The sequence below is a fragment of the Diabrotica virgifera genome, chromosome 3, assembly GCF_917563875.1.
Source record: "Diabrotica virgifera virgifera chromosome 3, PGI_DIABVI_V3a".
Taxonomy (NCBI): domain Eukaryota; kingdom Metazoa; phylum Arthropoda; class Insecta; order Coleoptera; family Chrysomelidae; genus Diabrotica; species Diabrotica virgifera.
This window is the reverse complement of record NC_065445.1, coordinates 274,121,930-274,146,675: the sequence shown is the minus strand read 5'-3', so window position 1 is coordinate 274,146,675 and position 24,746 is coordinate 274,121,930. Positions and strand designations below refer to the sequence as shown.

At 33.2% G+C, this 24,746-nt stretch overlaps 2 protein-coding genes across 2 annotated transcripts in view; one reads left to right on the top strand and one right to left on the bottom strand.

The window, feature by feature from the left end:
- Positions 1-6,168, top strand: part of LOC114333429 (putative tRNA pseudouridine synthase Pus10) — a 46,072-nt gene extending 39,904 nt beyond the window's left edge. Inside the window, exon 7 of the mRNA XM_028283300.2 lies at positions 1,162-6,168. Within this exon, the coding sequence (XP_028139101.1) occupies positions 1,162-1,346 (185 nt within the window). The 3' untranslated portion in view covers positions 1,347-6,168. The remainder of the gene's footprint in view (positions 1-1,161) is intronic.
- A 479-nt stretch (positions 6,169-6,647) lies between these two features.
- LOC114333428 (sialin) overlaps positions 6,648-24,746 on the bottom strand; it is an 85,957-nt gene continuing 67,858 nt past the window's right edge. Inside the window, exons 6-8 of the mRNA XM_028283299.2 lie at positions 16,456-16,735; positions 12,580-12,821; positions 6,648-6,945 (exon numbers count right to left, since the gene is read on the bottom strand). Coding sequence (XP_028139100.1) covers positions 6,742-6,945; positions 12,580-12,821; positions 16,456-16,735 — 726 coding nt within the window. The 3' untranslated portion in view covers positions 6,648-6,741. The remainder of the gene's footprint in view (positions 6,946-12,579; positions 12,822-16,455; positions 16,736-24,746) is intronic.

Sequence of the window (24,746 nt, the reverse complement as noted above, 5' to 3'; positions counted from 1 at the left end):
ATAATGGAAGATATATATAGTGATATTGTTGTTTTATTTTAAATTGGTTTATTGGTATCAGTTTTTGTAAAAAATGTGAATAAATTGCATATATTTAAAATAATGATTTTATTTGAAAGATAATAAATAAGATTGCCGCCCCCTATAAAAGAACCCGCTAGAATAGAATAGAACAGAAAATTTGTGGTTTCTCGAAATGCGCATTTTTTGAATTTTTGTGCATACCTTGCGCATATTTCGTAATTTTTTACTGCATATATATGCGCATATTTCATCAAAATTGATCGCATATAAATCCGCTCCCGAATAATGATCTTGATGTTTATAGTAATGTATAGAGAATTGAATAACCTTTCAAATGAGCTAGCACACGACCCCTATTCTCATTTAAAAAAATAGTCGAGTACGTCATCACGTCCAGATAGATGACGTCACTAGTACGATATATATGTCAAAAAATTATAATTTAAAAATGGAATCAATTTTGTATTTTACATTTTTTTCTTATTCTGTAAATAAAGCAGTTTACAAGGGGGTCAAAATATAGTGAATAACCCTGTACATTCATTGGGGCCGACCGACCGGCTCTGTCCCGTTATATAGCTGACCGACTATAATAACTTTTATTTATATTCAATTTAGAATGTGTGTACTGATTTTCAGCCTTAGTAAATCTAAATAATTACCTTCGTAGGAAAGCAACTTTGATACCCTCTCAGTAACCCCTGTTCTACGTTTCGCTTGACCGACCGCAGTATGTTTCTCTACACAATCATAGTAGCTGCCTCTTCGTCTATTAGTATTTGGTCGTTTGCGAAACAATGAGTATATTATAGTCTATGATCATTCAATGGGAGTCCCATTTTCTTGCATTTCCGTTTCGTATTTGTCAGAGCTTGTTCGAAATATATTTTAAAAAGTGTTGTAGAGAGGCAGCATACTTGCTTGAGCTCTTTATTTTTCAAAAACCCGGTTAGTTTGTTTCCTTGTTTAATTCTCGTGGTCGTGTTGTTATAAAAAATTTGTATTACTTTTATGATTTCTATGTTTAAATTATTGTATTCTCCATTGCCTTCAATAGCTTTACCAAAGGCACACTGTCTTATGCCTTTTTCAGATCAATGTATACCAAATCTTATTTTAATTTACTTTTTTTTTCAGGTGAATCTGACTTATTTTGCCTAGAGTTAGTAACGCAAGCTGGGACATACGTAAAGGAGTTCGTACACGGGGATTTCGACAGAACGGTTCCCAATTTAAGTTTTTATACGGGATATCTGACAGACGTAGTGGCGTTAGACGTATTGGGAGTTGAACTGGAATGGCCACCGGAAGACGACGAATGAGGCCCTTCGAATGTGATCCTCCTCCCATAAAGATGTTAATAGTTTAAATATGGTCGAAAATACCGTGGCAAGACGTCTCGTAACACGACAGTTCGTAACCGCACAAATAGTAAGGGAAAATTCGTAACCGCACAAATAGTAAGGGACAATTCGTAACGACAACAATTCGTAACGGTATAATTCGTAACGTCATAATTGAATTATTCTGTTTATTTTTGTTAACGTGAAAACTAAATTTTTATCATACCAACATCAAGATAAACATTTTTAACTTCATATTTCGCGGAAAATATATGTTTAAAATCGTCTTAAAATAAGTATAATCTATACCCTGTTTTTAACCTAGAAGGAGGAAACTCAAAAGACAGATTGACGCCCGATAATGTCACTAGTTAAATAACCAGTTTTATCTTCTTTTTTGGCTGATCATGTCAACTTTCGACGGTAATCCATAAATATTATGTTATACTCATACGTCCCTAAAGAATTCTAAAAACAACTGCAGGAAACATAAAAAATCGCCGATATAACTTAATTAACCTATGAATTTTAAATGCCAAATTTCATAAATGTCAATAGTGTCACAAATTTCATAATTTAGTGGAGTAAACTTGCCTGCGCTTGGACCAATTGAATCGTTCATTGTTGAAAGGGGGTACGCACCATTTTCAACTTTTCGAGCCATAGTAAAAACCCTTCTCTCTTTCTATACGCACGTTGTAACATTAATGGTAAATACCAACGCCTCGACGGTGGGCGCCATTGAAACATTAACACGTCAAATGCCAGTGAAACATGAATGGAAAATTAAAATTTGACACAATGTTGATATGTCATATAAGGATGTGACGTGCTAAACAATTTGGAGAACAAGTCCACGGTTGCTCAGAATTGGATGAGATACGGGTGGGTTCTTAACAAGATGTTATTAATATGCCGTTATTAGCTTAGAAATAAAAAAATATAAAAATCAAATTAAGAATGTCAAATAAAAAGAAATAAAATATTGGGCGCCACTGGTTACGTTATGGGAACCAAAAATATACAAAAAATTGAAATAATAAAAGAAAGGATAGCTAAATCAAAAATTAGACAAAAACATAGTCAATGCAAAATATATAAAATACTTTATTAAATGAAAGCAAATATGGCGTGACTTACCTTATCTATGTCTTTACTCAGCTGTAGTTACGAAACAAGAGAGAAGGAAATGACAAATAATAAGATTATATTTTGCAAATCAAACATTATTTATTGAAACAAAAAATTTAATCTGTGATCTCTTACGATGTTACAAATACAGATCTACAGTTACGATCACTGAATAGTTTACACCTTAATTTTTATATTGTAATACTGTAAAATTGCAGTGTCGTACGGATTTCATAAATGTCAAAGTCAAAAAGTCAATGCTTGTCAAAAATTTCGCGAGTGTTGAAACATAAAATAACGATATATCAAACTCCTCCAAAATGAATTTGAATGATGCACAAAGCAAGAGCAATTGCCAAACTCGAAGAAAGTTGGTTTTTAAGACAAGTTGCTGCAGATTTAGACGTGAGTCATATATGTGCATATGGAAAATCAAACAAAGATTGGATAATTTTGGATAGATATAAAATAAAATCGGTATTTTCAAACCAGACTTCATTGTTTTCATTATTAAGACCATAATCCATTCCATTCAAAAAAAAACTTCTTTCTATACTTTCCATTTTGTTAAACTTTGTAAAATATATTTTTATACTATTTTTATTTTTTAATTTTAAATAACATATTCTAGATACACCACTGTTAACGCCACTTTGACGTAAAATGTGAGTTTAAACGAGGTAATAATTTAAAAAATCGGCTCCTAGATACGTAAGCCTGTAAACTTTTCAATGACCATAACTGTACCAGATTACGTGATTACCAAAAAAAAAGTTTTACAAAGAAAAAATAATACCTTGTCACCATAGTCCTGTTCTTCTTGGTTGTTCTAAGTCCAAGGCACAATTCACTCACTAAATGTCACTTTAATTAGGAAGAGATACAATAGAAGTACATCAGGTTACTCATAGTTTATAGAAAAATTCCATAGTTCATAGAAAAATTCAGCATTGAATGTATTTTTGTTAATCAAATCTGCACTACTCGAAAAAACATTAAAAATAATTTGTTTTCTAGTTTATTAAACGGGATCACAAAATACTAAAATGAAAGCAAACTTCATGCTTAACTACGATGTTGAAACTAGTAACACCAAAAATATTCTACTCCTTCTGCCTAATTCGTGGATCTGACTGCATGTACAAAAATGATACCAAAAGTGGTATAACAATATCGACATTCGCCTAACAGCAGCGAAAATACCGGAGTCCACATCCTCTGTCCGCCATGTCATGCCGAGCTGAGCCAAGCTACCAGAGCATTAGCCAGCCGGGCAAAGACACTTGCAATATGAAACTACATCTTAAACTTCACTATACTAAACTGGAAACTGACTGCTCAAACTAGACTTCACTTTTTGACGGCTCTAACGTAACTGACTTTCTCGATCTCCTCAAAACTCAATCTCCCAGAATTCAACAACCAATTAACAGACTTGACACTCAATCAATCAAAATCTTGGCCAATGGGAAATTGCAAATTACGCTCAAGGTGAAGCCCTCGAACGCACACCAAAACAGCTTGGCCAATCACCAAAAAAAGATTAACAAGCAGATCTCAAAAGTTTGTTACACCTACTTTTCCCATGAAAAATGCTTAAGTCAGCTCTATCAACGATTATTGACTCGAAAACACTTGAGAAACCCTATCGCTACTATGGAACCTATTATGTAAACATTCGGCTCTAGTGGACAGAATTCAGTCTCAAAAAAACATTTAAATTCTTTTGATAACTCGCCGAAGATAAACAAATGATCTACTTCTGGGCAAACGGAAAACATATCATAGAAGAATTTATGACTTTGATTCCTTTTGGCGGTTTTAAAATAACGTAAACACTTGAAGAAATAAAAATTCATCAATTCACGAGAAACACAAGATCGATTCAATACTGTGAGAACGAAAAAAAAAATCAGATGATCTAATTCCACATAATATACGGTACAATTCCCGAAACGGATTCAGCATACAGGGTAAACCGATAATACTAGGGGCGTACTATAAATACGTTCTTAACACAAAAAAATTAAGGGGTGATATATCAATGACCTTCGTACCGTTACATTTGGTGTTAAATGCAGTTTCGCAGTATAAACTATGTATATCCATGCAGTGCATCAGTGTTTGCTTCCTTTCAACACCAAATGACGCGGATAAAGAAAGAAGGAAGGGATTTTACTGTAACTCAAAAAGTAGAAAATGACGCTTACCCCCTTTCAACAATAATCGATTCAATCACAAACAAGCATTACGGCGAGGTAAATTTTAATTACTCCTAGTTTAAAAACGATGTATAGTAATGTAAATTGTAATAATTAATTTTCGATGGGTTTCGATATGTAAATATTGAATGACGTTTAATAAACGTAATTTTTTTATATCCCGGATAATAATTTTTTTATTTATATTTTAAACAAATTATATTAAAATAATATTTATAAAAGTAAATAAACAATTTTATTATTTTTTATTTATTAGTTAGATTTTACTCAAATTAACTTATATTTATATAAGTTAATTTGAGTATTAGTATAGTATTTTTACTACAAAAACGTTATTGCGTAGGTCAAAATTTTTGACGTAAGAGAACTGTCAAAACATTAGAATGTGACTTTTCATTATTGCCATGTTTATAATAATCATGGCAATAATGAAAAGTCACAATCTAATGTTTTGACAGTTCTCTTACGTCAAAAATTTTGACCTACGTAATAACGTTTTTGTAGTAAAAATACTATATGTACATATTATGTACTTAGTTTTACACGGTTTGACTTTGACAGTTCTGGGTATGCTTTATTTACACGTTAGCAGATGGCGTTAGGAGTATATTGAAATATTTTAAATTATTAATGAAACATAAATATTATTTGATATTAAGTTTCATTAGTATATAAAATAAATAAGGTGTTTAAAAATAATATTTGAGTATCGTTTGATGAAAGGCATTATTAATAACTAACTTTGGTAGAAATATATTTCTTTTGTATTTACTACTTCATCAGTAGGTACATCTTTCGCAAAATTAACAAAAATATTGGTTAGGTACTTTAAGAAAAATAATTTAAAGCAGTAACTTTATAGTTATTTGGTTTACATGCAAGGCTTTTATTATTTTAAAAATGTAATTCTTAATTATTTTCAAAGTTTGCTGATTCTATAATTTTTAAAAAATTTGGTGGATTGACTGTATATGGCAATTGATTGCATGCCCCGTCGCCCGTCGCATGGCGACGGGTAAAATTACTATTAATGTAATACCCTATGATTAATTTAATTGTAGTAAATACATTATTATAAAACTATTTTTGTTTGTTTAACTATTTTTCAGACTTAGTGTTACAACTTTAACGTGATTATTCAAAGTAAATAATTAAAGAAATGCTTTAGTTGTCATATTAAAAAGAATATATAAGCAAAAATATGTGTAAATTGTATTTAAAAAGAAATGGTCTTAAAATAAGTACCATTACTTTTACTATAGGAAATGCAAAATCCTTTTTTTTTTTGTATAAATTCAGTAATAATAAATTAACTAAAAAAATTAAATGTTGGCGTTACGAATTGACGCGCGGCGTTACGAATTGTCCGTTACCATTTGGGGTTTCAAACTGTCGCGTTACAAGATGTCATGGAACCCAGAAATACACAAATAAAATCATTTTATGAACGTTTCGTAATTGATTAATCGTTAGTTTTTCCTTTCTGGAAAAAGCTTTAGATACTCTCAACGTGAGAAGCATTCATTAAAAACCCAATAACTAATACCAGAACAATAAAAAACCCTACAGAATCAGGTGACACGAGTTTAGCAAGCAATCTTGAATTGTACGAACCAACACTACTATCACAATAAAGATGCACTAGAAATAAACAAACTAAGACACGTTGAATGTTACGAGGACTCCCAAATCATGTACAGTGTATATATATTGTAAATTCCAAATCACGATTTACAAAGTGTATACATTGTAGATCATGATTCGGGTTCCTAGGATGAGTTGAAGAGGAAGACGCTTAGACAGGACATGTCGGTAAAGAGGATTGATATTGGTATATCCCAAGATAGAAACTTATGGAGTAATATAGGGATGTCGATCCCGCATATGAATAAAGCCAAAGATAATGGTGATGATTAACGAGACAAAATACTCAACTAGTTCTTTTATTAGAATGAGTCAATAAAAATATATAAATAACTGTACAATGTACTAATAACAATAGAACTAAAATTGCTTATTCGTTACACTTTTGTATTTTCAATACCGTTCTTCGTTATGTCTACGTCTTCAAATGCTGTATTTTCTATTCCGTCAGTGGTCTTCTTTTCCTCCACTTCGTTCCAAACTTGAGTTTCTCCAGTACCAAATACGCAGAAGATCAGTCCACAAGCAATGTAAACCGAGGATCCGATGTAGAAGACCGTGTGCCACTCGTCCAAGCCATTCTAAAAATATATAATAATAATAATAATTTTCGTTCGACACAATAATAGGGCAGTCAATGAGAGCAAGAACAGGTTATTACCTCCGAATTCTATCCTACTGCATGGATTTTAATGAAATTTTAGGAATAGCCTGAAAATATCTCCTTATTCAAAGTCTACCCTATGCCGATGTGTGCTTTTATCTTGGGGGCGGTTCCAACCCCTTCTCGGGGGTGGAAAATTTTTTAGGTAGACAACTACGGAAGTTGCTAGGGAACCTAATTCTAAGCAAAAACTGTTCTATAATTTTTTTTTCGAAAACTCAATACTTTTTGAGTTATTCGTGGTTGAAAATTAGCCATTTTCATTGAAATATAACACCTTTTTTTTTGCGAATACCTTAAAAACAATGCATCTAACTAAAAAAATTATATAAAACATTTTTATAGCTCATAAAAAAACAAAGAGATTCGTTCAATCTTCTAGTTATAACACAAAAAGAGATATGGTAGGTAAAAAGAGTTTGTTTTTTTGGTGCATGCTCAAATCAGTGTATTCAACTTGAAATAACAGAGACACGGTCAATTTTGGGTGTATAATTACCTGGTGTACCTTTTATTGTGCTTGAAAAGTCCTTTCAAATAAGCAATATTAAATGTCGATTACATTCAAACTAACCGAGATATGCTGTAAAAAATTGATGACTAACGAATTTTAAGAAAAAAATTGAGAAGTATATTTAACCCCTCATTCACAAGAATTTAAATGCATCGTTTTCCTTCTACAATACATTTGACTGCAGTGTTATTTTTATGTTCAAAAAGTTGAGCGGGTTTAAAATGAATGGTTTTTGAAAAAAATAAGAACAAATTATAGAGCGCATATTTAAATTTTCTTAAAAATCTTCCTTTTTCTCAATGTAACTTGAAAATGATAAGAGATACTGTTATAAAAAATAAAATGAAAATGTTTATCTAGAAGAAACCTACATTTTTGTATGGCATCTCTTATCATTTTCGAGTTACATGGAGAAATAGGAAGATTTTTAAGAAAATTTAAAAATGCGCTCAATAATTTGATCTTATTTTTTTTCAAAAACCATTCATTTTAAACCCGCCCAACTTTTTGAACATAAAAATAACACTATAGTAAAATGTATTGTAGAAGGAAAACGATGCATTTAAATTCTTGTGGATGAGGGATTAAATATACTTCTCATTTTTTTCTTAAAATACGTTAGTCATCAAATTTTTTACAGTTTATCTCGCATAGTTTGAATGTAATCGACATTTAATATTGCTTATTTTAAAGGTCTTTTCAAGCACAACAAAAGTTATTGGTAGCATTATACACCTAAAATCGACCGTTTCTCTGTTATTTCAAGTTAAGTACACTGATTTGAGCATGCACCAAGAAAACAAGTTTTTTCACTTACCATATCTCTTTTTGTGTTATAAGTAGAAGATTCATAAAGGAAATAATCTCTTTGTTAGTTTATAAGCTACAAAAATGTTTTGTATGGTTTTTTAGTTAGATGCATAGTTTTTAAGGTATTCTCAAAAAACCGTTTGAGAAGGTGTTATGTTTCAATGAAAATGGTCAATTTTCAACCAGGAATAACTCAAAAAGTATTGAGTTTTCGAAAAAAAAATTATAGAACAGTTTTCGCTTAATATTAGGTTCTCTAGCAACTTCCGTAGTTATTTAAGCAAAAAATTTTCCACCCTCGAGAAGGGGTGGGAACCGCCCCAAGACAAAAGCACACATCGACATAGGGTAGACTTTGTTTCTTGAGCTATTCCCTACTTACTGTGAAAATATCACGTAAATCGATATAGTAGGATGGAATTCGGAGCCACATACCCTCATTGACTGCCCTATAATAATATACACCGATCAAACTGAGGGAACCAGAAATGCGCATAAACCACCTTGCTAAGGACGAAAAAATGAGCACCTGGATGGGTAAGCCTCTGCACGGGCGACATCCCAATGAGGTCAGCCAAGACTATGTCGACAATACAACGTCGAACTATTGGTTGACATCAGGAAAGATGTTCCCTGAAACAGAAGGTTCATTACTAGCCATTCAGGATAAGGTTATTCCAACCAAAAATTAACTGAAATATACCGTCAAAGACTCCCAGGTCCAAAACGACAAATGCCGATATGGATGTCAAGCCCAAGAAACCAGCCAACATCTTACAGGGGGCTTACTGCCAGGCATTTGCTGCAACTGAATACAAGAAACGGCATGACTCAGTAGGAAAGATGCTTCATCAAGAGATATCTATAAAGCCCGTATTATCAATACGTTCCTGAGAGCAGTGCTGGATTTAGTTCATGGACCGCCGCACAGTGGTGCAAGAGACAATATAAGTTGGCATTAAATCATTGTCGATATATTTATGGCCAATTTTTTTTTCAAATATAAGTTGTGTGTACATAAAAAAACGATGTTTTTTCAAAAGTTTTCTTCTTCTTCTCAATGTGCCTATCCGTGACTAATGTTGGCGATCATCATGGCAATCTTTATTTTATCTGCAGCAGCGCGAAAAGCTGCACAGATGTTGTGCTAAAGCAGGTTCTGAAGTTCTTTAACCAGGATGTTCTTCTTCCTGAGCCTCGCTTTACAAATATTTTCCCTTGAAGGATTGTTCAAAAAATGTTTTGCTCAAAATTTTCAAAGCTCGAATGTCCATAGTTACTACCGATATTGATTTAAATGATATTTGAAATTTAGGCATTTTTATTTTATATCTTATTTATTTATTATTATCTAATATTATTTATATCTCAAAACAATTGTGTTAACATTATTTTTGAAAAATTGCTTAACCAAATTGTTCTTTAAAACCATTTACCGCATATTTATAAGAATAACATAAAATTTTGTAGGTAAAATATTGAAAAACTTAAACTACAGATCATCATCAGAATCATCAGATGTGACGTCAACATCTTGCACATTCGGAGATTTGAACATAATATATTATGCACTAATATGCAGTGCTTCCACTGGCAGGTGTTCTAATTTCTTTCTTTTTATGTTTCTTTTGCTTGTGATCAGTGGATCACTACTAATCAACAAAAAGTGGAATACATCTTAATTTATTTTGCATCTACTGCACTTTCTTGAACTATTATGCTTGAATTATGCAAATAACGAAAAATTAGAATAGAGTGTTATTCAATTTAATTAGGTCAACATAACCTCACAAAAAATAAAATTATGAAAAAAGGAGCAAATATGAGCAAAAATATAAAATGACTTTCTAAAGAATAATACTCAAGCTTTCAAAATAAAACAAAATTAAAGTTGGATCAGTCTGGGAACACTAACAAATTACTTGCTCTTTTTGAAAAATGCATGTTTTGGTATTTTGTACAGGTAATTTTAAACAATATATTATAAGAGACTATATTTACTTAATTATTATATCACATCTGTAATAATATTGTCACTTTCCTGAAGATCAAATATCCGTAGCCAATTTTACTAGTAAATTAACTTTTCACTTGAAATAAGTGGATCAAACGTAAGTCGAATCACGTTATCGCGGCCTATGCATTGTTAACACGGGACCATGTGCCCTTTGCGACGCATCGCAACTGGTGGAGGGGGATTTAATGGGAAAAAATGAATGCGACAGAAAATACTGCATTTAGTATTTTCATTTTATGCCAACTTTTTAGCTCTCCTGCCCCACTGTGCGCCGGGGGCTGTTAAGTCATACTATACCGCCACTCTCCAGTAGGTATAGATGCGTCTTAGGTTAACAATTCATTAAAACTATTTTAATATTATTAGGTAATTTATTACAAATATACAAAAAAGCCACAAAGACACAAACTCACTGGGGTTTCACGTTTCTCAAATATAATTTTTGACCCGTTTTAAAGTGGAAAATGATCTTTCACCAGTTGTGTTAGTAACCATCAACGATAAGAAGATTCTTAGTGCTATTTCTACGTTTGGGAAGGTTGCAATTATATTATTTTTATACAAAAGCTCCATCACAAAAGTAGCACTGTGAGTTGTTGGATTTTTATACTCAACTTGGCCTATAGTGACATTATAAAATGTTTTAATTGAATACACTTACTTGCTAGAGATGTATCCAAGCCATTCGAATAAATATTCACTAATACCGACGTTATAATATATGTTATATAATAATTTGAAATATCCACATACAGAATTTAAACGTGATGGGAGCGACGTACCGCCTCTCAAAATTTACCGCCGGGGGCTAATAGTTCCATAGCCCCCCCTTAATCTGGCACTGCCTGAGAGTATGCTTGAGAATGACAACTACAAGCTATACTGGGACCACACTGTACTCACAGATCAAACAGTGGCACAGACCAGATCTCGTACTAGTTAATAAATTAACAAGATAAACAACACTAATTGATGTGGCGATACCGAACAACAATAATCTACGTGTTAAATTTACTGAAAAGATCGCCAAGTACAAAGATCTGGAAATTCAAGTACGAAGACAATGGAGAATGCAGAGTACCCAGACAATACCTATTATTCTGTCTACTACTGGAGTCATTCCGAAGAGTCTCTTAGAGCACACAAAACAGCTGGGTCTTAATGAATATGTCTATAAGACCAGATGCGTACGAAAATTTTTGGGAGCGACTTAAGTCACTTAGGGCTCGATAACATGGAAAGACTCGCACCAGAGCTCAATCCTTCTGATACCATAGGTATCTGGGATGAGTGAATTTTCCCCTTAGAGGGAGTGTGAGCTGTATGGCTAAATAATAAAAGACATAATAAAATAAAGAGGAAAGAAATTGAATGACAGACAACAAAAAAGGAAGAATTAAATAACGGATTCGTCATCATTCCAACAATAATATCGTCGCCTTAGTACTATATAACTCGATAACTCCAAAATTGACTTTTTTGGGATAACTAGTCCACAAGATGTATTTTATTTGCCTCCACATTGTGCAGAAACTTGATAACTCACTAAAAACGGATTAAGTATTTATTTATGCTTAACGAAAGTTGATAAAACTAGAATGCCCCTAATATTCAGTGCTAAAACTTGACAAGATGAGTTATCAAGTTATTGTTTAATCGAAATAATCGTGAATGCGACATACACTTAATGCTACAACTAGCTAACTCTAGTTATCTAGTTGTAGCATGGGTTTTTCTGAAACCATGGAGCCTATCACGTAATTGCTATCTCTTGATTCGGTTTATGTTAATGCAAAAATTCGAGAATTGTTAGCAGATTTGGTAATCTCCTTGGCAGAGGGCTAATTTTTACCAAAATTATGCTTACAATATTAGTTTCCTTAAGAAGTTCACTTGGATGCAACTTGGCACGGCATGCGACATTACCAAATGTTAACATTATGGTAGTGCTAAAAGTTGATAACTTTACTTTTTTATGTTATTTTCCATATTGGAAAACAAATTTGCACCGTATTCCTAAATAGATCAGTAGCCAAAAAGTTAAGGAACAGTATTTTAGAACTTCAAGGCGAATTCCATATTTTCCAAATTCATGGTAGCAGCACAAACATCTTTAAAATCTTTAAACCCGTTTATGGCAGAACTACTAATTTCGAGTTATCAAGTTAAGGCGACGATATAAACAATAAATTTTAACATATTATACATACGTGTTGAGCTGTAATGTATCCCACGATGGCGGGATTTATGAACCCTGTTGTACTTCCTACGCTGTTGATGATACCATAAAGCGTTCCAGCGAAATTGGGAGATAGATCTTGAGAATTCTGCAAATTCGTCAATGTGGAAGCCCCGTTCATTCCCAGTGAAAGAGATATCAAAACAATAGCCCACGTGACGTCACATCCTGTTAAAGTTTGTATGAATAAGAAGACTCCTGGAAGTAAGTGAGCTGCAAAATATACAATACATATTTAAAAATGAATAACCATTTACATTTACTCTGATTGGAGTACGAAGGGAACCATTCTCGTTGGAACTTTACCGCGCTGAGCAGATGGGACGTGAATTGTAAATTGTAGAATTCCCTCATCTTCCTTAGTCTCAGCATCCGTATGGCTTGCAAATTGTAGAAGCCTCGGAGGTGTAACCAGAGAAGGTTCCCATTGTTTTCATTCTGGTGGGATGTAGAATAGCATTATGTTGTTTTATGTGCCATTAGATTGAAAACTTAGTCTTCTTAATACATATTTACTTGATTGTAGTTGATTTTTTTTTTCAAGAATAATAGCACATAAACAGTAGGTATAAGGATAAAAACAATTTAGTTTTGTCATCCGTCAGTTATGACTTGAACACTTCCGTTAAATAAGGAATTCTTCATTGTACCTCCATCTTCAAAGTGTAGAAGTACCCAAGTACCGACAATCAAATTTATCTGTTTGTCCTTCGTCTAGTGTATGGTAAGTATTTGTTATGTGGTAATTTAAGTTGTCACCACTCAGACGAATGTTAATGACATTCGAGGATACCTTCCTTTTTTGAGGAAGTAAGTCTAAAACGATATTGAACTTTTTTATACACATCATCTTCGAGTTTTTTGTCAAAGTTTTCCACTTTTTCTCGTTTAACAATGGCGTTTTATCTTGACTTATTTCAGATACCCCTGAAGATGCTCTAGGAGCGAAAGTATACTTGGGCAAGATTTAATAAAACTCAGTGCTCGATATCTGCCTTTTATTTCCGTAAAATTCATATATTCGAGCATTCAACCACTTCCTATTTTGAAAACAATTTAATTCGTTTTTTTCTACATGTACCCAGTGCAGTGCAGTGTTAGTGTTTTTTAAGGGATCCATTACGTAATTTTTTCCATGTTTTATCATCATTGTCTTTTTTATATACACCACTGAATATGTATGTAGATTTTAAGAACTGAAAAAAACGAGCTAGAGCAGCATTTAACAATATGAAAAAGCTCCTCATAAGAAAAGATTTATCTCTTCCCCTAAAAATACGTCTAGTTAAATACTACATTTTTCCGATCTTATTATATGATGTGGAGGCCTGGACGCTGACAGAGACGCTCACGAAAAAACTAGAAGCATTCGAAATGTGGGTGTACCGACCATTAGAGGTAATCCACAGAATCGGACTAGAGAAAGAAATCGTGAGCACAATTAAACAAAAAAACTGGCACGCGGACCGCATGCGGCCCGATTCTCGTTAAACTGCGGCCCCCGCAAACACATTTCAAAAATATTGCCATTGATAACTTTTAGCTGTTCCAATCCTGTCTAACTCTCCGTAATCTTAAGAAAGTAGTTAACCTTGAACACCCACTCCCGATGAGCGGACAGTTAGCTTCAGTCAGCTGCACGTGTCGTGTTGAATTAACATTGGCGAATAAATTGAATGTTAAATTCAGAATGAGTAGTGCCAAAAAACGCAAAATTTTCGAAAAGAATCATACGTTACAAGGAAAATGGGAAAATCAATATTTCTTCATCGAATTAAAAGGCAAACCTCAGTGCATTATTTGTTGTCAAGTACTCGCGGTATCAAAAGAATACAATATTAGTAGGCATTATGAAACCCAGCACAAAACAAAATACGCAAATATCAAGGTGAAGCTCGCAATACTCTTGTAAAAGAAGCTAAATTGAATAAACAAAAATCTATTTACAAAACCGACAGCTGTTCAATCATCAAGCTTAGCAGCATCATATGAAGTATGTTTAGAGCTTGTCAAAAGTAAAAAAGCATTTAGAGACGGAGAAATGATCAAGCGGTGTGTCGTTAAAATGGCGCGATCCTTTGGAGATGAAAAGATGGCCAAAAATTTTGAATGTGGTTCAGTTTCCCATCAAACTGTATCTAGAAGAGTTGATGAGCTGAATACTCATGTATTTAAAAAAAAAATGGTCGACACAGTTCGTGATTGTTTGTACTACTCCTTAGCTTGGACGAATCTGTTGATATTACTGACAAAAATCAGCTATTAATTTTTGTTAGATGCATCAGTGAAGATTTTTGTGTAACTAAGAAACTTCTAAAACTGCACCATATGGAAGACGGAACAAAGGTGTAAATATATTTGAAGCAGTTAGTGACGCTGTGAAAAATATAGGCGATTTTCAAAAGTGCTCTTGCGTTTGCACCGACGGAGCAAAAGCAATGACGGGACGCATAACGGGATTGGCTGGACTTTTGCAGGAAAATGGTGTTAACTGTGTTATGTTTTATTGCATTATCCATCAAGAGGCTCTCTGCGGAAAGATGATTAAAATCAACGATACTATGAAAACTGTAGTGCAGATAGTAAACAGCTTAAGAGGAGGAAACAGTGCTCAGCGATACCGAAAATGCATCTCTTTCTTGGAGGAATTAAATACTGAATATAAGGACGTCCCCCTACATTCAGAGATACGCTGGTTGAGTGCAGGTAAATGCCTTAGAAATTTTTTTTCTTTAAGAAAAGAGATCTTACTGTTTTTTTGAAACGGAAATTGTTATTATCACGGACGCATTTATAACAAAACTTAAGAACAAAACATTTCTTCATGAACTGGCATTTCTAACAGACATTACCTCTCACTTGAACACATTAAACCTACAACTCCAGGGGAAAAATAAGACAGTATCACAGTTGGTTGGTCAAATTGAGACATTTCGCAAAAAACTTGATTTTTTCGAGAACTGCATGAAAATAAACGACTTCACACATTTTCCTGCGTGTTTCGAAATTCGATGAAAGGTTTTCGAAATTTGATGCACTAAAACCCGATCTTGAGCTTTTTAACAATCCAATGGGAGTCAACATCCAGAACCAATCAGCAGAATACCAATTATAGCTGTGCGAACTACAGTCCGATTCGTTTTTTCAAGCAAAGAAAAATGAAGACATTAGTACCTTTTGGAAGTTAGTCTCCAAGGATCGTTTTCCTAAACTTCGTAACTTTGCGTTGAAACTATATTCAATGTTTGGATGTACGTATATAGGTGAAAGTACATTTTCTGCTTTGAAGCATATTAAATCTAAAACACGTAATCGCATGGAAAACGATTATATTAGACTCACTACGACTAGCATATATATAGATGTGCAAAAGTTAGTAGAGGATAAACCCTTGCCTCAAATATCCCATTGATTTTTTATTTTATGTTAAATTTTAAACATAACATGTAAATTGTACACCATAATAAAATCCTTGTAAATAATATTTCGTTTATATTATTTTTTAAAATAAACTTTTTTTGAACGAGTCGAGTTCTCTGGCCCTTCATAATAATTTCAAATTTAATACGACCCGCAACGTCAAAAAGGTTGGACCACACTGATCTAGACCACATATTGAGACACGATAAGTACCGTCTACTAAAATTCATTGTCCAGGGGAAAATAGGCAGTAAGCGAGGACTAGGCAGGAGAAGACACTCGTGGCTCCAAAATCTGCGGAAGTGGTTCAGGTTCACATCAGGCGAACTATTCAGAAATGCCGCAAGCAAGATCAGAATTGCCATGTCAATAGCTAACGACAGGGCACTTAAATAAGAAGAAAAAACTGAATAATAAGCATACTTACAAAATATCACGAAACTCTTCCTTATCATAGTCTTCCTCATCAGATCCTTTTTCATGATATAGTCACCGATCTGTCCAAATATTATTCCTAGTATCAACCTAACTAAATATGGCAACGCTGCTAAAATGCCAGTGTGTCCTAATGTGAATCCCAGCACCGACGAAAGGAAATTGGGTCCTGCCGTCATCAGGAAAAATAGACCCCACAGGTTACCGAAATGTAAAATCAATAACGCCCAAAATGGAATCGTAAGGAAAATATCTTTATACGGTGGAAGTCTCTAAAATAAAGCAAAAGCTTATAAAATTATATTAGGTATACAGTATGATGCAAATCTATGGAATACATTCATTATTTCAGAATCATCTCAGAGGACTTTTAAAAAAATCTTAAAACACGTCTATACAATATACCGAGTATCCACTTATATTTTCCCCCATTTTAACTGCCTATAACTTCTAAACGGCTCAAGATAGAAATATGCGGTTTTCGCTGAAATGTTTTATTTTAGTAAAAGTTTTGTCTGAATGGATTGAGTTTTTTATATCGCTTTCAATTACGAAAAAAAAAATGGCGGATTTTTGAAAAAAACTTTGTTGACTTTTTTTTTAGTGGGATACCCAGTATATTTTTTGTAAATTGAAAGAACGGTCATTCACCTATCCAGCGATATAAAGTTTTTAAAATCGGTTATCAAATGACTGAGTAATTAATTTTTAAAATGAGAGGTGCAACGTATAATATATCACATATGGTTCATTCCACCAACATACGCCTGTTTTGGATTATCGCGACAACGAATATTCAGTGTGCAACATAAGAAGGACGAAAGTAAATGGCTCTAATAATTATTCCATTAAACAGCAATGTAATTTGCAATTTATTTTCGTTCTTCATATTTTGCACAATACAATATTCGTTGTCGAAATAATCCAACATAGGCGTATATTCGTGGAATAGGGTATAATTAAATAACGCAATAGTCCAGAAAGCCACTGCGCATCCGCTAGTAAAAATATTCTGATTCGGATTTTTTGCACAATCTTACTCAAAAAGGACCCCTTTTAACAAATTTGCATGTTGCCAGGACCAAAAGTGGGTCAAAAATTTTTTAAACGTTTTTTTTTGTTTTTTTTTTTTAAAATTATTTTTTTTGCATGGAACAAAGTTTTTTTAGGTTTTTTGGATCATTCCAAACATAAAAGGTCTTTAGTGACATTTCTCTAAAGTTGATAGTTTTTGACATATAAGCGATTAAAAATTGATAAATTGCAAAATTGGCCATTTTTAACCCTCAAAAACTATTTGAAAAACTAAAAATTTGAATGTTGCCAAGGTAGGTAGATATTCTTTAAACATCGATTGATGAAATCACGAAGAGTTTTTTGCAATAGAATATTCAAAACTCCTTTGTTTTTTAATTGCTAATCAAGCGTGCGCGACACTATTTTCCACCGACAGTATGGTGCAAATGAAAGGAATAAATTCGTTATTTCATAAACCGGCGACTTTAAGGAAAAATCCAGAAACAGGTTGATTTTATTTTTAAATTATGATATTGTGGCATATATGGTATACTAGTGACGTCATCCATCTGGGCGTGATGACGTAATCGACAATTTCTTTAAATACAAAGCGACGCTACAGAACGCCTTATTTGACAGGTCTCCTAATCAACTTTGCAACTGTGAATCATTCCAGTATATATTTCTACAATGTTAACCGAAATTATGTACTTATGTAAAATGGAATTACAATAAATACTCATTCACAAAAACAGAGACAACTGTTGTGTTTTTTTGCTCGTTACGAAAAAAGAAATACATTGGTCGGCGACAATGCTACATTATAATTTGAAGTTGAAGTGTAGTATCAGTCAAGTATTCGAAGTACTACTACTACTACTACATGTCGCTTTATAACATTCTCCGCCGTTTACCGACTTCCAATCGCCACTTCGTCCGGTTGTTACATAGGTCCTCTTTTATCTTCCTTTCTCTCAGCTCTTTGTCTATTCCTTCGCTTCAACTTTTTCTCGGTCTACCTCGTTTTCTCTTTCCTTCTGGTTGCCATTTTAGTATTTCTTTTGGTGTTCGTTGTTCATCCATTCTTTGTATATGTCCGAACAAGATAAGTTGTTTTGTTGAGTATATGTTAAGTATTCGAAGTTATTTTTACAAAACTATTTAAATCAGTATTGTCAATGACTACAGTCGTTACTTGACCTGGTCTACAGATAGTTGCGGAACTGCGACCAGAATCTGTAGAAGGTAACGATTTCATGCATTCATACCTAATAACTAAGAAACACACAGTTTAAGATAATTATATGCGATTCAACATAGGAAACGAAACAGGATACGCTAAGGTGCATATTTATATTAATCTGTGTTACTTTTAATAAGTACTTATATGAAATCGTGAATAAGTAATTATCATCTACACGTGAATTTATCTTCAAATAGTAAACATTTTTCTATATAATATACCGGTCTTCACCTTTAGTATTTAAAATAAAATAGCGATCTTAGGTACATTAAGATAAATAAATAATAATAAATAAATAAATACTTTATTTTCTTTTAGACAGACAGAGTCTGTATAGAATTAGTCACAAGTAAATATAACAAACAAATAAACAATTTCACTACACAAACTAACAATGAAAATACATTTAAAATTGAAGAAATTCTTCAACCGAATAAAAAATGTGTGTCATCAGAAATTCCTTTAAATTTAGTTTAAAGCTTGTCAGGCTCTTACACAATTTTATATGCGTTGGTAATCTATTATAGAGTCTTTGTCCCATTATACTCTGAAAAGTATACTAAAAGATACTGAAAAACATGAAACTGTTTGTTATTGTGTAATATTATTAGCTGCTGATAAATACAAAAAGAATATTCAGAATGTCAGAATATTGGCCATATCGCCACAATATGTAGATATGAATAGAACTGTATGGCAAGCTGAAGGTTTTGGAATAGTATATTATATCTGTATTATCATTATATTACCTGTCATCTGTATTACATCTGTCAAAATTTACCATAATTTCGACATAAAGTCAAATTATAATCTAATCTCTTCTAAGTCTTGTTTTTCTTATTATATTCTACTCTTAGCTTATCTCAACTTAAAACTCACTGGTGGAAATTTACTTTAATCTCCACTACATGTTGAGAAAGTGGTTAATTCTCTGAGGGGTACAATACCAAATATATTTAGAACCAAGGTACAGTGAAAAAGAGATATATTTTCCTTCGATATTAATAGCGGATATTGTGAAATTCGTTAAAGTGCAGATACTTAGATGGGCTGGACATATTGCTAGGACGTCATATCACGAATACACTAAGAATTTAACATGTTCAAAGGGCACAAGAAGTAGAGGACGACCACGAAGAAGATGGATTGATGATGTGGATGTGAAGTACAGTTTGTCGCAAAAGATTTAGATTAAATTAATTTAAATACGAAACCGCAAAAGAATGCAGGGGTAAGGTAAACAGAAATAGGGTTGGGGTGTATAAACTTCAACAAGTAAACGTGTCAGTGTTGATATATGCCGATGATCTGGTAATTGTGGCAAAATCAGAAAAATACTTGCAAGTGGATGTCAGTGTTTGGAATGAAGCTTTTAATAAATTCGGGATGAAAATAAATATTGAAAAAACAAAAGCTTTAGTAATATCGAAAACTCAAGAAAATATAATGAAACCATTACACAAGTAGAGGACTTCAATCATCTAGAATCAACAATAAATGGACAAGGAAATTTAGAACCAGAAATAAATAGCAGGGTAATGAGTGCAACAAAGTGCAGGGTAACTTTGCACTAAATAAAAGTTTTATTTGGAAGAAGGAAGTAAGCTTGAAAACAAAAATGAAAGTATTTGTGTGTGTTTTGTGTTTTATTGGAACTGGTTTTCACAACCAACTGGCCAGTCAAGTTCATAATGATTTTTTAAACTATAACTTATCACTAACTCAGGGGAGTAATGTGTAGTGTGTGTGTTGAGTAAGTGTCTTGTTACTTTGCAAAGTCGACGTCATTGTCTTTGCAAAGAGACGTTAATTGTACCCGAACGTCTGCGGTCCCTCTGGTGAGTACCGATCCCACAAGGACAGAAACTGTTTTCATTTATTAATTTATAATAAACGAAACATTTCTGACCCTGGTGAGATTCGAACTCACCACCATTCGGACCTTTCGATCCAAAGTTAGGCGCTGTTACCACTGAGCCACAGAGGGGGGTAATGAAAGTATTTAAAACTATATACGAGCCGGTGCTACTCTACGATAGTGAAACGTGGACAGTGAAAGACAAAATTCGTAGTAAAATTCAAGCATGCAAAATGCGATATTTACAATCGGTAACTGGGGTCTAAAAATCTTTTCAACGAATACCTTCACAAAGCAGAAGTCCCAGATGATTGGAAAGAAAGTTTGACAATAATTCTCTTCAAAAAAGGAGACAGGGGAGATTTGAAGAACTATAGGCCAATTTCCCTGTTGTCCCAAATGTACAAACTGTTTATGAGAGTAATAACTAATAGGCTATCGTCGAAGCTTGATAGCTATCAACCGGTAGAGCAGGCAGGATTCCGAAAGGGTTACAGTACAGCAGATCATCTTCTTACAGTCAGAACGCTAATAGAGAAAGCCAATGAATATCACTTGAACTTATACATTGGCTTCGTTGATTATGAAAAGACATTCGACTCCATAGAACTTTGGGCTATAGAGAGAGCTATGAACAACTGCAGGATAGATTCTCGATACAGAATGCTCATACATAATATTTATAAGAAAGCTACAATGAAAATACAAATAGATGAGGAAACCAAAGCTATACCAATCAACAGAGGAGTTCGCCAGGGAGACGTTATTTTACCAAAGCTGTTCACACTGGGACTTGAAGACGTGTTCAACGACATTAACTGGATAGATAAAGGAATAAATGTTAATGGAAGAAAACTGAGTCATTTAAGATATGCTGACGACATTGTAATATTCGCTACAAGTTTCGAAGAATTACAGACCATGATGACGCAACTATTTCAAGCTTCGGAAAAAGTAGGTCTTAAGATGAACTTGGAAAAAGCAAAAGTAATGACGAATACACTGAACATTACAAAAATAACGTTGAATGACATAGATTTAGAAACAGTAAGCGAATACATCTACCTGGGACAGATAATGAAAGCTAACAAAGAAGCTCATAACAAAGAATCAAACTGCCGAAATTACTAGAAGAATAAGGTTAGCGTGGGCAGGATTTGGAAAACTGAGTTGAATCTTGAAAAACACTAAAATAGAACAATATTTGAGAACCAGAGTTTATGATCAGTGTATCATCCCTATACTTACGTATGGTTCACCGACGTGGACACTTACCAAGGCCAATATGGATAAAATAGTAAAGGCACAGAGAGCGATGGAAAGATCAATGCTCGGGGTGAGGCTCATAGACAAAAAAAAACAAATACATGGATTAGAAGCAAAACCAAAGTAAAAGATGCAGGAGAACATGCTGCCAAATTAAAATGGAGCTTCGCAGGACACAATGCCCGACTGAAGGATAAAAGATAAAATCACGAAATACAACAATGGAGACCGTGGTTAGGAAGAAGAAGTAGAGGAAGGACACAAATGAGATGGGCCGATGACATAAAGAAGTTTAGAGGACACAACTGGAAACAGGTGGCGCAAAATAGACAACACTGGATTGAATTGGGGGAGGCCTATGTCCAAAGTTGGATTACTGAAGGCTGAAGAAGAAGAAGAAACTGGGGTGACCAGACGTGATCGGGTAAGAAAGGAAGTAATACGTGAAAGGTGTGGTATCGGAATGACCTTAGACAGACTTGAAAGGAAACAGTTATCGTGGTTCGGACATATGGCGAGAATGAGTGAAGGTAGAACTGTAGAGTATGGAAAGCTGCATCCGACAACAAACGACGAGGCAGGCCAGCAAGAACATGGAACGTGAATATCGGAAAGGCTTGCTTAAAAAGAAACATTGGGTGGACGGAGTTAGAGAGACTAGCTACTGACCGAAAGGCATGGAGACGTCTGATTTCTCCATTTACCTCGACACTGTAAGGTATAAGATGACGGCTTATAGGCCAATCAAGTTAGGTTTTTACTAGACATAACGGAAAAGGCGAGGTTTGACAGTTGAAATGTGTAGTATGAGATATTACAAAAAGACTACCATCTTGGGATTCATCAATTTTTTAGTGGAACATTTTTTAAATAAACAATCAAAACGTCAAACTTAGTTTTTTGTTCGTAACTTAAAAACTTGTTTATTTATAAATTTGACGCCCACAGGTAACTTTTTAAGAAAAAAAAAAGATACATCGAATAAGATACGCCAAATGAAAATCGGTTAATAAACAAAAAAGTTATTGCAAAACGGATGACAAAATCACTGTTTTTGAATATTGTTAATAACAATTTTATTGTTTATTAAAATATGTTTTCATATACCTAAAATTGAGGGCATTATGGTGTTTGAATGGTATGCAAAAAATGGTCCAGATCTGTTTAATAGTTTTCGCAAAATTGAATTTGTTTATAAAATTTTTTGAAAAACGAGCTAATTTCTAAAGCTGGTCCAGTTAATATGGCTGAATGTATCTTAATAATCCGGGGCTCATTTCCTTCGTTAAGATGTATACTAACAGCGTATGAAAAAAAAAGTAAAAAAAAGTTACATATACGTACACAAAATTATTTGTTAATAAATAGCAGTTTTTAAGCTTATAAACAATTACAATAATTTCGTAGCAATTAGATCAAATTAAATGGCAATAAAAAATACGGAAAGCTGGTTAAAATACGTATAACTTCTAAAAAAAAATTTTTAGGTCCTACGACCCTTGGGGTCTGAGATGGCCCCTTTTTTTGAAAAAATCACTGTTACGTTAATTAACAACACTAAGAGCTGACATTAACCAATCTTTTATAAGAAAAGTCAAAGTTTTTAACAAAGTTTTTAGCAAGAAAAAATGTTAAAAATTGTTTAAATAGGATTTTTATAAACAAAGAGTATTTTGCTTTCCGACTAAAGTAAAAAATAGCGGGCGTAGTCGACTGACTGAATAGTGGACGCGGTTAGCGACCGGCAGCAACTCCTAAAATTACGTTATACCGACCACAAAAATCAACTTTAAGGTGAATGACAAACTTTCGTCATTCCTTATGTTTTCGAGGTCTCTGAGTCCGAATATGGAGTTTATTTTTTCTATAATTAGTGGAACATGTTCAAAAATCAAATTTTATGCAAAAATGCGAAAAATCAATTTTGATAATTATTCAACTTTAACTCACTGTATTTTTGGTCGCTGTAAATATTTCCTTTTGAAAATTTTACTGTGTTATCTTTGAAGCATTTAGATAACAATGAGATGTGTCCAAAATGATTAAACACATTAAAAGAGAAGTTGTTAATTTCTAAACATTTTGTCGTCAGATTTCGCTAGTTTCATGTTTACTTAAAAAAGTAGAGTGACAAACTTTTTAGTTTATAATTTTAACTAACAAAGAAATAAAGTATAATTCATGAAGAAGTTTTCCAAAAAAATTTAATTTAAAATATGCAATATGAAAAATGTTATGTGACTTTATAGACGATCGGCACACCCCAAAAAAGCTTATTTCTCGAGATACTGATACTAATTTTGATCATACTTTATATTTTTGATGGTGCTGAAAACGAAAATTAGGGTTGTTTTGAATTTTACGTTGGGGGGGGGGGAACATTATCAAAATCGCAATTTTACCCTAAAAATAAAAAAAATCACGTTTTTTTGCGTTTAACTTGCTACAACTCAGTTCCATTGTAATATTTTTTTCTAAAATTTTTATAGTATATATTTCTCACCTTTCTGAAGACAATGGGACCTGCTTCAATATTTCTGTCTTGCTATAAAGAAAGTTATAAATTGTTTGAAGTAAAAGGTGCAGATTGTTGAATTGCAAAGTTTAATCGCAAAAGTTGAGTGACAAAATTTGAAATTTAGCTGTTTAATTAATTTTATGTTAAAATCTAGAGTACAGAGAAAAAAATGTTTGATAGACAAAAAGTGGTGTAACTTTTAATTTTAAGAAAAACGTGATTTCATTTTTTTTATTTTTAGGGTGAAATTGCGATTTTGACAATGTTTCCCCATCCAAAATTCAAAATAAAACTCATTTTCGTTTTCAGCACCATCAAAAACATAAAGTAAGACCAAAATTAGCCATTCACCACACCGTGGTTGATATATCGAGAAATGAG